This window comes from Acomys russatus, chromosome 24 (genome assembly GCF_903995435.1).
Source record: "Acomys russatus chromosome 24, mAcoRus1.1, whole genome shotgun sequence".
Lineage (NCBI taxonomy): Eukaryota > Metazoa > Chordata > Mammalia > Rodentia > Muridae > Acomys > Acomys russatus.
Window position 1 is genome coordinate 10,602,910 of NC_067160.1, and position 16,421 is coordinate 10,619,330.

Sequence of the window (16,421 nt, forward strand, 5' to 3'; positions counted from 1 at the left end):
ACCATAATATAATGAAATTGTGCATTAGAACATTTAAATCTTTGTGGCGATGTGTCGCATGTACAAGTATGGGGCATTTCATATGTAGAGAAGGAGTGACAGTTAGTGTTTCTGCAGAACATCAGCTGTGGGCATCATAAACTGTCAGTGGGGTTGACCAGTTGGATGCAGTGGCTCCATTGCCCTTAAGACGCCTGCCCTGCAGTCGCGTGAAAAGGGCTTTTATTTTTATTCTCCCCACCTGCATTCCAGAGCCCCAATTAGGCACTCCGTGCTTCCAGCCGATGCTCTCTTTATTCACATTTATTTTATAAAAAGAAAAAAGGCAAGGCCACACGTAATTAAGAACCTGGTGTGCTAATAACCAAACATACAAAGGGGCAGAAGGATCGTTCAACCCATTTCCTCTCACAGGAGAGCAACCCCCATAACTCACTTTAAGCACTGCCATTCATGAGTTATGAGTCATTCCCTTTCTAGTGAAAATAAATTCTCCCTGCACCATCAGCCCGCGCTGGGTATTTTTCTCAGGACATGTAAATTGTAAAAGTGTATGGACGTAATCGTGTCTGACACTACTGAGAAACTGTAAGCCCTTGTTCATGGACACAGGCTTGTAAGGAAATGCACGCAGTTTGGGGGCTGGAGATGTCTAGTTACAATTCAGGGTTCTTTGGGGTTTTTTAAAATATTATTATTAATAAAGGGAGTTTATTCTTGAGGTTTTTACAGTGTTGGTAAACTGCTTAATCTGTCGCTTTGTGTTTTATGGCGCCAGACAAATCCTTCAGGTCAGAGAGACCCAACAGCCAAGCCATGGTCATTTATCACAGCTTCCATTTTCCGCACTGTTTGACTTCCTAGTGGCACTTTCTTGGGACTGAAACCTGGCACCTAAGGGTGTTAAGTGAGGGGCTTTAAAAAGTTTTAAATTTTCACAGGTCTCATATTTAATCCTGATTCACTGAGGGCAAATAAAATTTGGGGCAAGCTTTGCAGAATCCCTGTATTCTTGAAATCCATCAACTGGGTCCCTTGGGATGCCTTGAGAGACGTGGCTTTCTGCACAATTAATATGCTCAAAGTGATCTCTCTCTCTGTGCTCACAAACCTGTGATCTTATATTGTGCTCACTCATAATTCATCATAAATAAATTATAAGCTGTATTTCTAAACATGTCCCCCCATGCCCCAATCTAAACACACACATTCTTAGTGTTAAAAGCTAGGGCTCCGGGAATCCAATAATCATCTTCCCTTGCTTCTGGCTCTGTTTATTGTGTCTCTAAATCGAGGAAGAAGCCTCAGTTTCCTTGAGTATCTTTCCAAGTTTTATTTCCCTTTTAATCGGTGCATTATTTTTTTCAGCCTTGCTGTGGTACTTAGCTAGAGATTTTTCCCTATACAATTCAGTTCCCCTTTTTGCACTGAAATGTCAAAGAAGAAATGCATTGACTTTTTTTTTAATATGACCACTCCAGAACTTTCTGAGAATGAAAGAAAGGGAGTTGCCAAGCATTGTGTTATTTCTGCATTTACGGAGCGAGGCATGGAATTGTTGTAGTTCAAGGCCAGGCATTCCTTAGAAACAAATCCCCGCCAAAAACAAAACAAAAACAAAGAGAATGTTGACAGACCCCAGAAATTTGTGACGAAATATTCTTTCAAACAAGGTGATTGTGATTGTACAGGTGGAGAAAGACCACAAAACACAGACTCCACTAACATTAGGCAATGTGTACGTGGCATTTACTATAGGCTTTTGTTTTTAGTGTTTTTACAGTTCCAAAACCTCTTACATTATAGTGGTAATTTAAGCATTAAGTCTTAGAAGCAGTTAGAAAAACTAAATGTAATAGATAAAATCAACCAAAAATATTTCATGTACACATTAAAGATTTACCCAACACAAGAATTTTACAAGACGCGTCACTGGGTTTAGTATGTCTCCTTTCTGAGACTTGCCGAGATAAGCATTTGCAGCACTGTTTGAGTAGAAGAACCACCATTTTCCCCAAGCACATCTTGGGTTTAGGATCTGCTACTAAAGAAAGTCATAGCCAGGCGTGGTGGCGCACGCCTTTAATCCAAGCACTCGGGAGGCGGAGGCAGGCGGATCACTGTGAGTTCGAGGCCAGCCTGGTCTACAAAGGGAGTCCAGGATAGCCAAGGGCTACACAGAGAAACCCTGTCTCAAAAAACAAAACAAAACAAGTCATTTGGGGATAGACTGCAAAGCCCTCCAGCTCTGACTTTGGTAGGGAGAATCATTGTATGTTTGAATCAATATTTTATTAATGCCAAATAAATGCTTGGCTGCATTGATCTTCTGGGAAAAAAAAAAAAAAGCAAATGTCATCAAAACCACCCCCTCCCTAGGATAATGCAGACAACCAGAATTGTATGGCAGTGTGCTGTGTATGTGATAACAGAGAGGGTGGCATGCCAGTCCTTATGGCAGTCCCCTAACAGCTGTGGACATGTTCAACGGTCACCACTGTTAACACCAAGGTGGGCTCTGGCCACTGAGTGTCAATGTGATAGTTTGACCGTTCTCTTCCTTTGAGGAATATAAGTGACAACGTCTCTTCTTGGCGTTTTCATTGCACACAATCTGCTTGTCAAAGAAAGACCTCTTATATAAGAAGAGTGCCAGCCATGTGGCAGGAAGTTACTAAGCTCACTCAGGAGCTCTGCTGGTTATCAAGATAAGTCCACTGCTACTACAACGTCTGGAAAATCCTCTGCCTAAAGTCACTGAGGATATCAAGTAGTTTGACACTCGCCAGGCTGCCCTCAGGGCTTGTACTGAGATACTGCCACTGCCTCTTAAGTAAACATGAATCCCAGCCAGAAGCATGCAGGGCCTGCAGTAAAGGTAGGCAAAACCCACACATGGTCCTTCGCAGGTTTTCACCAACCTGACTCTCTTTTGTCTAAGATTCGGTGACTGGAGGTGTCACTGAAGGCGCCCTTCCTGTAGAGCCACGGGTCACTGTTGGGAGGTCTCTGTCTTACCGAAAAATTCCTCACATTAGAGGTGCCTTAACAGAGGAGAGCCAACCACCAACAGCTGCAGCTCCAGACATCTGTTCAGAAGACAGGAGCACCTTATGTGGGGTATTTACAAAGACACCTTCAAAGTGGCCTGGGCTAAAGTAAGTGTAACAATGTACCAAGCGGAGCTCAGGACAGTGACTGCCAGCCCTTTGTGTGCTAGAATTAAAAACTAAAAGAAGTCGTGCACTTCTTGCTAAGCACCCCCTCACTGCTCCCCTTCACGGGACCTGTGAACTCCAGCCTCTAACTATGTCAGTTGGAGCACATTGATGTGGAGCAGGGCAGGACTGCCTGGGAGCATCCTGCCTGGTCTGGGTGGGGCTCGCTGTCTACGAGAGAAGAAGGAGAAAGTGCTGCAATGAGATCTTCTAACAGGGATGACAACTTTCTAGAACTGGGCACCTTCTGGGCTCCAAACATGACAAACATGCAATTCATGATGTGCTGTCTCCAAAAGCAAAGACGGCCAGCCGTTTCGGCCATTGGGCTCTTCCATGACGAGCTCCACAGAGCCGGCCATTCAGCGGCCAGGTTCGCAGCACAACTGGATATAGGTGCAGCATGGGAAGGCAAAGACTTTGGCCATGGTCTCTACTGCACTCCTCGCTTGGCCGAGGCTGGTGCAAACACTTAATAAATTTGCTAAGTGAACAGATGCTTTTCAGAATGTCACTATTTTATTCAAGCCTGGAATAATTTGGCTGCAGAAGTATTTGCATTTTTCAATTCAAGCTACCTCATTCTATAGCATTTTCTATTATAACTTAAAAAAAAAAAAAAACCAAAGTGATCATATCCAGAACCCTTTGAAATTACAAATAAAGTCTTTTTTTTTTTTTTTTAAGCTCTGAAAATATACTGGGTATTTTAAATTTTAATGAACAAATGTTCTTTGTAAATTTTTTGACACAAAGGATTTTTTTTTTTTTTTTTTTTTTTTTTTTGTAATTTGACTGCTGACCTCCTGATTTATACCCAGTAGGCTTTCTCCTGTGCATATTACTAGACATTTTATAAAAGTGGGCTGTTTCATTTCTGCTGCCAGATCTTTGTTTTCTAGTGAGCCTTGTTTGTAAAATGCCCTGTGCTATCGGGTTGATCTTGGTGCTACAGAAGCAAGTTTAGACTAAGAATGTTGAATGGCCCTGTAGTGGTCCATGTATTAGAGAGCAAGACTAGACTAGTATCTTCCTAGAGGTTCTCGTAAGGGTTAATAAAACTGACATGCTCAGAAGAGCACTTGGCACACACCGGGCCCTATGACAGTGTTCATAATTGTCAGTGTTTGCCCAAGTCTATTTTTCTCAAACACACTAATGGCTTGATCCACAGCAAGTACCTAGTCACAGCCATTAACTGAAAACCTGCCCTCCAGCACCACCTAGAGCTGACTGTGCAGCTGCTCTGACTTCAACAGAACCACCATGACAGTCACTGCCTTTGTCCGGGATCGCCCTGCATTCACTGCACTGCAGGCACAGTCGAACACAGAATCTCGTTGGTGTGGGTAGTTTAAAGGCTTCGCTGCTATGTGCTGTAGGAGTTAGGGGGAGAACCAGCCCAGGAAAACACATCAGCACTGCGAAAGCTTGCGCTGGAGGCCTGCCTGGTTCTATGCATCTGGCTGTCTAGTCACTTAGACATAGTGTATTTATTGCTTTTATTTCTGACCTCCACCACGAGGGAATGCAAGGGAGGAGATGTAGTGACACAAAGGTCAGTAAAAGTCATGATTATTGAGGAAAGACATAATTTCATTTGAAAGTAAAATAATAAGCTAGAGTCAAGAAATAAACACATCACGATATTCTTCCCCTGCCTCTCTGTTTTCTTTCTGAAGGTATATTATCTTCAGCAGGCAGCTGACTTTTTCTGCTCGGTGAGGGTAGATGCAGTTCGGAATTGATGGGACTGAAGGAAGATGGATGAATGCAGGGAGGAGCAAATAGAAACTTAGTGGCAGGTGGACACTTTTCAGGCCCTGATGATTCTCAGAAACCATTTACCAGGCAGCTTTAAATCACAGTCCTGAGCAAAGGTGCTGCTTCAGTGGCTCAGGCATCACAGCGGAGAGAGGTAACTACGCCCCGTGTGACCGTGCGTCTGCCGAACTTCAAGGATTCTTTATTCCGAGGGTCCACAGATGATCTCCATAGCCTTGGAGTGATATGAAATTATTAGATTTTATAGAAAGAGAGTTTGCGTGTCTCATTATATTCCCAAAGGTATTGATATAAATATATCGTTATATAAATCAACTTAGAGCCAGGTGCTGAATTTCAAGAGGAGAAAAAAATAAAAGGTTAGTGTGTAAAAAACCCCCCAGCAACAAACACAGAAAAGGGAGAGAAAAATGGTAGTTTACAACTCAGCAGCAAAGAGCAAGGCCTGGCCCTCTACCTTCAGGCCAGAGATGGAAGGTGAAGAGATGCACGTGAGAACAGATTTCCCCAGAGCTGCGTGGGAACTAGAGGCTTCAGAAGCCACAAAATAGGGTGCAGTGGGAGGAAGAAGGAAACGGTAAGTTCCCATCTCCCCTCTATAGAGTCAAAGATTTGTTCTTACCCTAACTGGGGCAGAAAGCAGAGTATTAGCTCGAGAAAATGAGGCGTCATCCTCAAGGACACCAGAGAAAGGACTCCTGCATGGAAGCCACGGCTCCGGGCGTTGTTTCAGTGTTTACACTGTTCCAGGCAGCGGATCGAAGAGTCCAGAGGTGTGAGCTTAGATCTAGTGTTTGGGGGTCTCCACCAAAAGAGCAGCCAGGCATTTGGTCACCCTATGGCAGTGCCTGGCACCCTGCAGGCACCTGGCTTAGGGGCAGCGTCAGTCAGAGCTTCATCTGTAAGTGCGGATAGTCATCGAAAGACTTTTGAGAGAACACAAGGAAAAAGACAGAGCTCAAAGGGCATGGGCAATTCAAAGGAGCAGAAGAAAATATCGAAATGTTAATTTCCTCAGAAAGAAAGGAAAAGAGAAAGCATATCTGTGGAGGAAGAACAGTACGGTGTTAGAAAAGGGGCAGGAAAAAATGCTTATGTTGAAACTCATGGAAAGAAAGAAGAATAGTCTGTACAGGAGATGGAAGAGAAAAGATCTTTTAAAAATAATAGAATCAATATTCGAACTATTGGAATTCCACTCATATAAGACAGGAAAATATACTGACGGGCCGGTGAGATAGCTCAGCAAGGAAAGACACTTGTGGCCAAGCCAGACAATTGAGTTCAATTTACTGTATCCACACGGTGGAATAAGAGGACAGATTCCTGCACGTGACCTCCATGTTCACCTTATGGCACGTCCATACACACAAAGGAAAGAAAGAAAGAAAGAAAGAAAGAAAGAAAGAAAGAAAGAAAGAAAGAAAGAAAGAAAGAAAGAAAAAATGTACTGAAGAAAAACAACAAAAAAGATCTGAGGAACCATGTGCTGGAAAAGCAGAGCCTGCAGATTAGATTCACAATGTGAACAGAGTGAAGAGAAAAATCCTGAGCCAATATTTTTTGGTTTTTGTTTTTTGAAATGAAGTTTCTCTGTGTGTAGCTTTGGCTGTCCTGGAGCTCACTCTGTAGTTCAGGCTGGCCTGAAGCTCACAGAGGTCTGCCTGCCTCTGCCTCCCCAGTGCTGGGATTAAAGGCGTGTGCCACCACCAGCCGGCTTCCTAAACCGATTTTATCTTTGTGTAATTACTAAACACTGGGAATAGAGCCGACACCCAGAAGCAAGCACACTAACACTCAACCTGTTAGGACTGAGATTGTCAAGTTCTTCCTAAGAGCAGCCTCGTGACCCAGATGGTAAAGTAATTAGCCTTTTAGAACCCTGAGAGAAACCGTTTCCCTGTAGAATCCTTAGGCAAACTAATGGCTGAGTGTGAAAACAGAACAAGGTCCCCTCACCCCAACCATGCAAAGCCTTGGAACAACTGGCTCCCCAAGAAACTGACACACTTTTCAAATGAAGACCTGCAATAAGAGGCAGAAATTGAGGAAAGGTTTAGGATGCAAGAGGTAAGAGATCATCCTCGTCTTCAAAGAAATTTGAACTCTAGGAATTGAGTGTATTTAAGAAAACAGTCATAGTGTATTAGTCGGCTGGACTGTACTTCCAGGATGATCATGGCAAAAGCTCTGCGCATGGAGGGGAGGTGCAGGGACCATCACCTCTCATCAAGACACACTGGGATGTGCTCTCCTCTGCCCTGCATCGGCTATGAGCCCGTAGGCACAGAGCCTCTCCTTGACTCAATTTCCTGATCCATGAAAGGGGATAACAATAGCTATTACCTCCTAAGACTGGTTAAAACATATTAAGTAAGTTAAGCAGTTGAAAACTCCTATGGAGCAGGAGGTGGTGGCGCACGCCTTTAATCTCAGCACTTGGGGAGGCAGAGGCAGGCGGATCACCATAAGTTTGAGACCAGCCTGGTCTACAAAGCAAGTCTAGGACAGGCAAGGCTACACAGAGAAACCTTGTCTCGAAAAACAAAAAAAAGAAAAGAAAAGAAAAAGAAAGAAGGAAAAAAAGAAAGAAAAAGAAAAGAAAACTCCTACAGGAATTAAGAGAAACATAGAGATGACTGTGTAAATATTTGATGAATAATCCAGTGCTCAAACATATGTATGTGGTAGTAAAGTCACCAAGTTAGTTGAACAGAAGAATTTGGTTGCCTTTAGGAATCAGGAAATAGGAACAATGTGAACTGCAGATTTTTTGGCTTTAGGTTCCTTACTATGGTTTTAGAAACCTATTACAGGTAATAAAATAAACAAAACCTAATATCCAGCAGGTTTTGAAGTGAAGGGTGCACGCAAGCTTTGGCGACAACTTTGGCAAGAGCCCCAGACGATTTATTAACATTTCCATTTGTTGTGTAAGTGACGTCATATGTGTTTCCAGATCTAGCCAGGGAACCAAGTCAGTTTTTGAGAAATAAAATGGTCAATACAGGAATCCATTGCTCAGTTATGTCTGTATTAAAGCCACAAGTAATTAAAAAGCAGCGTTTTCATTGCCCTACAAGAGGCTTACTGGTATCAGCCCGTGATCCGAGATTTGTGGAGGAGAAACATGCCTGAAAAGTCATTTCAGGCTCCCTCCCCCTCCTCCTACCATGTGATAAAGAATTTAATAAGTAATGGAACAGAAGACATACGCTGTAAGGGGGAGAGGCGGTAAAAGGACCAAGGACTGAGGGAAGCACACGGATCTTTCTCCCGAAGGCGTGTTTCCCCCTCCTCCAAACTAATGGACAGGTCAGCTGGAGCAGAGAACTGGTACTATTGTCCAACTGCGCCCAGAATGAATCACGCCCCAGCCATGCAGCTCATAGGGCTATCAGGGCCGGAATCAAAGACTTCAGAATAGTGTGTGCTTCCTGGTTGCCTAACTCCTCGGTTTCTAGTACTTACCAGTTTGCATTTCTGTCAGCCTGATATGGGGTAAGGGATTTATAAGACAGTTCTAGAAGCAGTTGAGTATGCCTCTCTTCCTCCGTTTATCATGAAGGAAGCTTTTTCTATGTTTGCTTACTCTCATTTTAAGTAGCAGCTAACAGGCTGGAGAGACGACTGCTCTTCCAGAGGCCCCGGGTTCAAATCCCAGCACCCACATGGCAGCTCATAGCTGTCTGTATTTCAAGATCCAACACCCATAGACATACATTCAGGCAAAACACCAATGCACATAAAAATTTTAAAAATTAATTTTTTTAAAAAAAGTAGCGGCTAGGGAATGGAGCATTTCAGTTTTGAAGGTCCCTTCACATCCCCCTACTTCCAAATGCAATGCTTATCATACTTTGTGCAGTGACACAATACACATCACTCTAGGCCTTTCTGAAACTGTCGGTATGGAGAGCACAGCCTTTCTAAAAATAAAGAGAATGAAACAGTCTGAGCTTTGTCCTGGTGTCAGAACAAGTGAAGTCCTCACAGTGGGGACCTTAGGCTGAGCAGCTGACCACTCAACACACTGTCACGTAGGAGGGTGACAGTTAATCATTTCCTTAAATGATGCGGGCTTGAAACCAGCCGATGGCTGCTCAGCCTTGAGTTTTCCCGGTCTCCCTGCCCCTGGCACTGACCTGCCATTGTCCCCTTCTTCCCAGACTGCTGGGTTTCAAGAGATTCTGACCGAGGTGGAAATTTTAGCTGCGCTTGTGGGATGCCTGTGTCACGACCTGGACCACAGGGGGACCAACAACGCCTTCCAAGCTAAGTAAGTGCCCTAATTGTTGTGACTTCAACGCATTTGCCTTTCTGTTCCGAGCCAAAGGTGACGAGAGCTAAAGAGTAAAGCATTAATTTCTGGCATTGGAGGCCAAGGCCATGCAGGCTGGGGCGTGCATGTCATGAGGCCCATCCATCTTTATAATTCCCCCATTCTTCTTTTAATTGCAAATTTGCCCTTCATGTCATGCTTGTTGATTTGGTCTGTCTCTGCTGACCTCAGTCAGAGATCACGGCTCATGTTTTCAAAGTCCTATTCTTTCCCTCTCAGCCTATTTGCCCCTCCCCCAACCCCAACCCCCCAACCCCCCAACCCCACCCACACTCCCCACACCCACACACCACCAATCCCACCCCCACCCCCAGTCCATGACAAGCTGCTTGGACCTGCTCCTCTCAAATCTGCTTTTGAGATGATTAGAATAAAAACAGGCTCAGGCAGATTAATGAAACAGATATTGCTTTGCTCTTCCAATTCCTAGACCCATGAAAAGACAAACGTAGACAAAGGACTCACATAAACACAGGGATGGGCAAGTGACTATACACCCTGCACACAAGTCACGTGGATAGAGCAACCTGTCCCTCAAATAAGTTGTAACGGGTCAAGAAAGCCACTGCTTGGTTGGCTCACATTGTGGCAAGGGCCACAGGACTTGGGCGTGTTAGAAAGATAGTTAAATTCCAGGTGTCGGGACTCCTGCAATGAGGCCAGGTTTTAATGTTCTTAGAACCAGCTATCTGTGAAGATGGTCAGGCACTGTGGAGAGATGTTTCCGGATGGGAAGGGACCAGTAAGAAAGGCTTCTGTAGAGAAGTGAGTTTAGCTTTTAGAGGACAGATTTCAATGTTCTCAGAGAAGGCGGACCTCCGCTGGCTGAAACTCCAACTACCCACTGTGAGTCAGCCTGTTGCTTTCAGCCTGTCATCCCTTTTAGTCCCTCCTGAGTCAGACTTTGACATCTTGGGCCCTGGTACTTGCTCTAGTCTAGCAAACTGTTTTGATCACGCATCCTTCTCTCCAGCCTTCATCCTACAGCCCACCGCTTCAAGCTCCCCTCCTCAATACCCGGTACCCAACAGCTCCTCAACCCTCTTAAACTTCTGTGACATTCAGCCTGAAAAAAAAAAACCCCAGAACCCAGCCTTAGTTCACTCTGACAATTCAATTTCTCGCTGCCCTGCCTAGACTTGTCAAAGCCCTGGGAGGAAATATCACAGTTATGTGAGCTTGAGACACCGCCGATATACATCTTCTCAACCCAGCTGCACGCTCAGGGCTCCGTGCCCATCTTTCTGCGTACTCCACCAGCTCAGCCTGCATGGCTCTTAGTGGTCAGGTACAGGCCTGATGCTCTCTTTTCCCAAGCTCCGCTGCCTCCTCACACAGTCTACAGATCACCTTGCCTCCTACTTCACTGAGAAAATTGAGGCCATCAATCGAGAGCGATCTCAATTCTCTCCCCTGCCACCTACACACTTATCTATCCCTTCCCGTCCTTTCCTCTTCCCCTCCTATCTCAGTGAAAAGACTGTCTTTCCCACGTCTAAGGCTAATCCCTCCACCTCTGCTCTGGATCTTTCCTTCCTCTCTCCTCTGGGACCCGTCATCATCAATCTCCCTCCTCCTTCCTATTACCTACATCTCCCCGTGTGTGGATGCTCAGTCTCTAACCATCATGAACAATTCTGTCCCATCTTGAAAAATCCACCGTCACCCCTGACTTGTCTTTTTAGTGACTATTCTATTTCCTTCTTCTCTCCCTAGGCAAGCTTCCCGGAAAAGTGTCTGTGCTAGGTGTCTTTGCTTCCTCCCAGGCCTGCCTTCGCACAGGGCTTTTCATCCCATCTCACAAGCGAAGCTGTCCCCAGTGACCCCATTTCGAAAGCTGTTGTATCCTTTCCCACACCCTCCGTTCTCGGCCCTGCACGCCATGGGTTGTATTTTCTTATGGCCTCTATCCTAAACTTCTCTTCATTTTTTCCCTCACAGGAGATAATTATCTACCTGGGTAGCCTTCCTCCTCAGTTTGTCTCAAGGCCTCTCTTCTTGTGCCCTGGTTGCTCTCCTGTTCTGGTGACTATTTGTGCAGAGAGGGCCTCCACTCATCCACTTCTGAGCCCTAGCCACACCTCAGAGACACAACTCACAAGTGCTTATGCCAACTGTCGGAAGAGCCTCTTACTTGAAGACCCAGAGTTCTCTAGGTCTTTACTCCTCCCCTTCATCCGAGTCCCTCTGTCTCTTAGTCTCTACCCCAGCGAATGTACAAGTCACGTGGCAGCCTCAGTGAGGTCTCATCAAAGCATCACATCTTGGAGCAACTTCTGCTTCCTTGTAACTCTTCTGGTGCCACAACAGAGGTCTCAGCCCTCCTTGTGCCTGCTCGATACTCTGAAAAAAATCCTTTCTCGTGAACAAAGGTGTTCGTGTCGCTCTCCTGCTTCATCCTCAGGCCGCCGGGGAATTTTAGATATTCATATTCCTTAGTTTAGACCCTTAAGGCTCCTTTACATCAAGCTCTGGCTCATTTCCCTGACTTAGCACTGACTTGCCCATCCAATCATCCCGAACAGATGAGGATTCATCCCAGGTCTCAGTGAGGCCCTGCTAGCCCAGGCCTTTCTAGTACCCTTTGTGCTGTTTCCCAGGTCCAAAAATGCCATCCTGTTCCTTTCCCCACAGCTGCTCAGAACACACCACTCCTGGGGGCTACCCCAATGCACACTCCCCTCATCATTGTTTCTTCCTTCACAGTGCCCTGGCAATGTCTTTTCAGAAGTATGCTGACTTTCAGATATATTCCCTCTTCTTCCTCAAGTCCTGTGACCCAGCAGTGCCAGGAACATAATAAACACACAGGAAATGTTTGCTGAATGGATGGATGGATGGTGACTGGATCATTTGTATGTTTTTTTTTTAAATATACCTTCTCAATAGAGCTTTTTGATTCTTAAATAAATATGGCCTTTTACAGATGCAGATGGTGAAACATAGCCTAAAAATTACATAGGTTTGAAGCCCATTAAAGTGTATACACCATGGGCTCCTTTTGACAATTGCTTATGTCAAGTTTGTTTGAATGTCCTTTTTTTTTCCCCAAAATTTCTCTTTTTTATGCCAATGATATGCTATCAGTGTATTTCTCTCTAGGACCATCTTCTCTTCCCCCTACCATATCACTACTGATGCAAAAAGAAGTCATAACTAGTTAGCATTGTGTCGGTAAGCTAAGAATGAACTCCCCATATGTTCTTTTAAGAGTGACAGGGACAATGGTGCAGGGGACCTGAATGCCGCTGGCCCTCCGCAGCTAGTCTGTGTGTCACACTGATCAGGGAAACTCCCCTCAACATTGACCCTCCTCAGCAGATTAGACCAAGAGTCCACACCTAACCAAAGATGGGCCAGTACGATACTGCTGTGTCCACTCCCGACATTGCATCAGTTAGCTGTAGAGAGCTGAGCTACAGCTCCACACAGACTTGGGGCTGGGAAAGGCTCTGGTGACCACATACTAAGTGGATGAGAGAAAAAAGAAGGCCAGTCTACAGAAGGGAGGGGGAGGAAGGTAACTGTCAGAGAGAAGGCAAAAGGAGACATGTAAATGGAGAGAAACTGAAAAAAAAAAGAAATCAGACCTTGACCCTGTCTTCCTCCGTTATTTTTTCTTCTACTGGAGCATTCAGCCATTCTTATGACCGAGTCGGGGTTCCTGTGTCACTCAACCTAACTTCCAGACGAAGCTTATTATTCCATATTTTTGTTCCTTGCAAATAACAGTCACCAAGACAAGGGAAATGGCAAATTGTCTGTTAGCTCTACTAAGGCCTCACCCAAACTTCTGTAGATAGCTTTGTCTCCATTTTACAGTGTATCCAAATTTATCCACCAGAATGCAATATAGTGGCAATTAGACCTGGGCTCTCTGATACCAAAGACCACTCTTTTAACTATTGCATCAACGTTTTCCTCGACTTGGTGACATGTCTTGGACTATTGATACTGAGCTTCCAGTTTGTTGGCCATCTTGCCAGATGAGCTTTAGAAAACTGAAATGTGTCCTGATATCCAGCAACTCAAAATGTAGAACTGTAACAACTGTGGGACCGAGTTTAAAAAGCTTCCAACCTTTCAATGTCTTAAACTTTCCAAGGTGAAAGTGAATGCCCCTAAGCCTCAGATTAGTTGTTCAGGGACAAACAGCCTTCACAGATATTAGGTGAGTAATAACTTGCCACCGCCAGATGTTTTTGTATGTCCCAGTCCCACTAGCAATTCTACACGCTCTAAGATGGTAAAGTGTGTCCTCAAACCACGTCATCTTGCACCCAGTGTCTGGCTCATAGATGTCCATTAGCCCTGCTACTACCCGATGGAGACGTATTTGGATTTATAACACTCACTGCCAGCTTGACCTCAGTTAAGATTCCATTTGACAGTGAATGTCAGGAGAGGCTTAACACACTCTCTAGTGATTAGGGTAAGAGTTATTCAGGGAGGGAGTGTACCACTGCTTAAAAATCCATGGAAAGACACCTGTAACATTTTCTCCTCTTGTATTTCTCAATAAAATAATAGAGTATTTCCAAAGCCTTATGCTAGGCATTCTGAGAGAAGTTGGAAGTGCAGCAGAAAATCCTTCTTTTAAACTTTTTCATAGTCTAAACCCAACCTTTCAGGTGATCTCAGCAACAAAGCCTAAATGCCACAGTTATTATGAGGCAAAGCATAGGCTACCTTTTTTTTTTTTTTTTTTTTTTTTTTTTTTTTTTTTTTTTCCCATATATAAGGCTATAAAAAGGAAAAACAGGAGACTTTTAGCAAGGGACAAATTACTATATAAAATGCAAAATGCCTCTACAATAAAGAAGTGTGCCTTCCGTTAGAGCCCAATTTGATTTATACTCTTAGCCTTTCTGATAAGTGAACCTTTGCATTTTCATATTTTATCCCTAAGTTTTAAGTATTGGAGAGCGTGCAGAGAACGATCAACAAGCAGAGAGGCCAGCAACACCTCCGTGCTCTGAAATTGCTCCTCTCACTTTTCTCCAGGGACAGCAATGGCCGCTCATCCCCCCTCTATTACAGCTGCCCCTGATGATTAAATATCAGCATGGCACAGCTTTGTAGTATATTCTCCTAGGAGATCCCTCCTATTCATTTCTAGCATAATCTCTTACACTCATTTCTTGGGAATGAAAACCCATCTTGTCGCTTTCGGCCAGGTCCCACAAGTGAAATACTAGGGCACATTAATCTGCCCTGACAGCCTAATCCCACTCCTCACCACCTCCCAGCAATTCCCAGCTTCCTAATTACCTTTCATAGTTTGCCTTTTTAAGGTTTCCTCAGAGCCACGGCTGCACATTGCATTAGCTCTTTTTTTTCCTAAAGAATATGCATCTCAGGACGTGAGGAAAGTGTGCTTTGGTGTGCACGGACTTTGGGTGTCTGTGGAAACAGAACTGCACCCTTTGCATCTCGGTACCTTTCCCCTCTGCGGACTGCCAGTCTGAAAATGAAGGATTGTAGAATCTGGGGTGAGCCAAGCAATAGTGCCCATCAGGAATATTCACGTTTATAAATTACCATGCTTCCTCTCTCCCTCTTCCCGTACGCTGTGTGTGTATACACATGTACATGTAAATGTACTTGATCCTATTTCTACAGCTATGGGCTATGTGCCCAAAGCCAGTTATATGATAGATATATTTGCCATAGACAATCAAAGTGAGATGCGGCCTTAAAGCCAATCTTCTCATGTGACCGACAGAAGGTTTGTTTTGTTTTGTTTTGTTTTTTCATTTAAAAAGTAGGAGTATATATTCATGCAGTGTTTTACATGAAATACATGGGCTCTTTAGAAATGGCTCTATGACCGGTTAAGAGTGCATAAGGCTCCATATCACGTCCCTCCCTGTAGGACCACAGTGCATGTTTTTACATATTGATGCCACTGGGGAGTCCTGTAATAAGTGGTTTGAGCTTTTAAAGCCAGCATTTCTCCAAGTTACTTGATGTTGGAATCCATTTTACCTCAGCTCGCTCTATCTTCTGGCATTTCAAAGAAGCAATAGTCTGTGCGATGTTTACTGGCAGTTTATCCTGGCATGTGGGTTTATATCCTACTGTCATGTTTATTTTCTGTTTTATTTAAATTGGCTTTCACTCTCAGTGATCCTAGGACATCCAAAGTGAGTGGGTGCATAAGGGCATGGCAGACAGATTTCCTGATGAGCCTTAGCCAGGATAGGAAGCACTGAGTGGTTTGAAAGTCTTAGAAACACTGGTAGGAACCCCATGCAGCAGTACAAATCAGGGGCCCACGTGAGACAGAAGGATTGCTTCAGTGACTTTACTGAAGTCAGTGCCAGCTCCACTCTCTGGGTCCTAAGATGCCTCCTTGCCTCCTTGCTGAGTATTTTAGTACATGAATCTGGGAGGGCTGCAAGCTTCCTGAAGGTAGCACCCGTGAATTACACATCTGTATTTCCCAAGCCTGGGACCTGACAAAATAATAATCGCCAGAGTTTGCTGGCCACATGAGAGATAGGAATGTGTATCCAGGCACACAGGAATGAACGAATGAATTCCAGTGTCTTCTTTGAACTATGACCGCATTAGTATGGTTCGATCTCCAAATTTGCATATTTTCCTGTGTGGAATGAAAGCTGGGATGGTAGAACGGAACAAACAGAGAATCCAGTGATAAGCCCCTGTCCATCCTGCTGGAGCGCAGCAGTCCTGAAGCCACAGGGACGAAGGGAGGCAATGCAGAGCAAGTTAAGCCTGAGACTGCCTACTATAAAATGTCCCCTTCCCCAGGGAAGGAGGCATCCCCACTCCCATCCTAACAAAGAAAACACTAAGTGACATGTGAACCTCTAGCTAGCTTACCTTTTTATGGGGTCTGCTAAACCCACAGGAGTAAGAAGAGCTTAGATGTTCCCCTTCCTGCCAGCAACTGTTAGGAGGACCCGTGAGTGAAGAGAACCTGAGCAGGCTAGTTACGGTAACAGAGATGAACAAAGGGATCAGAGCCTGCGCTTAACAGCTATGCTAGCAGAACGCTGAACTGTACTTTTGAAAGCTCCTTTCATTGGCAGCCAAGAGCTTCATAAAAA

General features: G+C 44.5%; 1 protein-coding gene across 1 annotated transcript in view; it reads left to right on the forward strand.

Annotated features, from left to right (window-relative positions):
* Positions 1-16,421, forward strand: part of Pde11a (phosphodiesterase 11A) — a 223,530-nt gene that overhangs the window by 136,110 nt on the left and 70,999 nt on the right. Inside the window, exons 9-10 of the mRNA XM_051167077.1 lie at positions 3,518-3,680; positions 9,096-9,282. Of these exons, the coding sequence (XP_051023034.1) occupies positions 3,518-3,680; positions 9,096-9,282 (350 nt within the window). The remainder of the gene's footprint in view (positions 1-3,517; positions 3,681-9,095; positions 9,283-16,421) is intronic.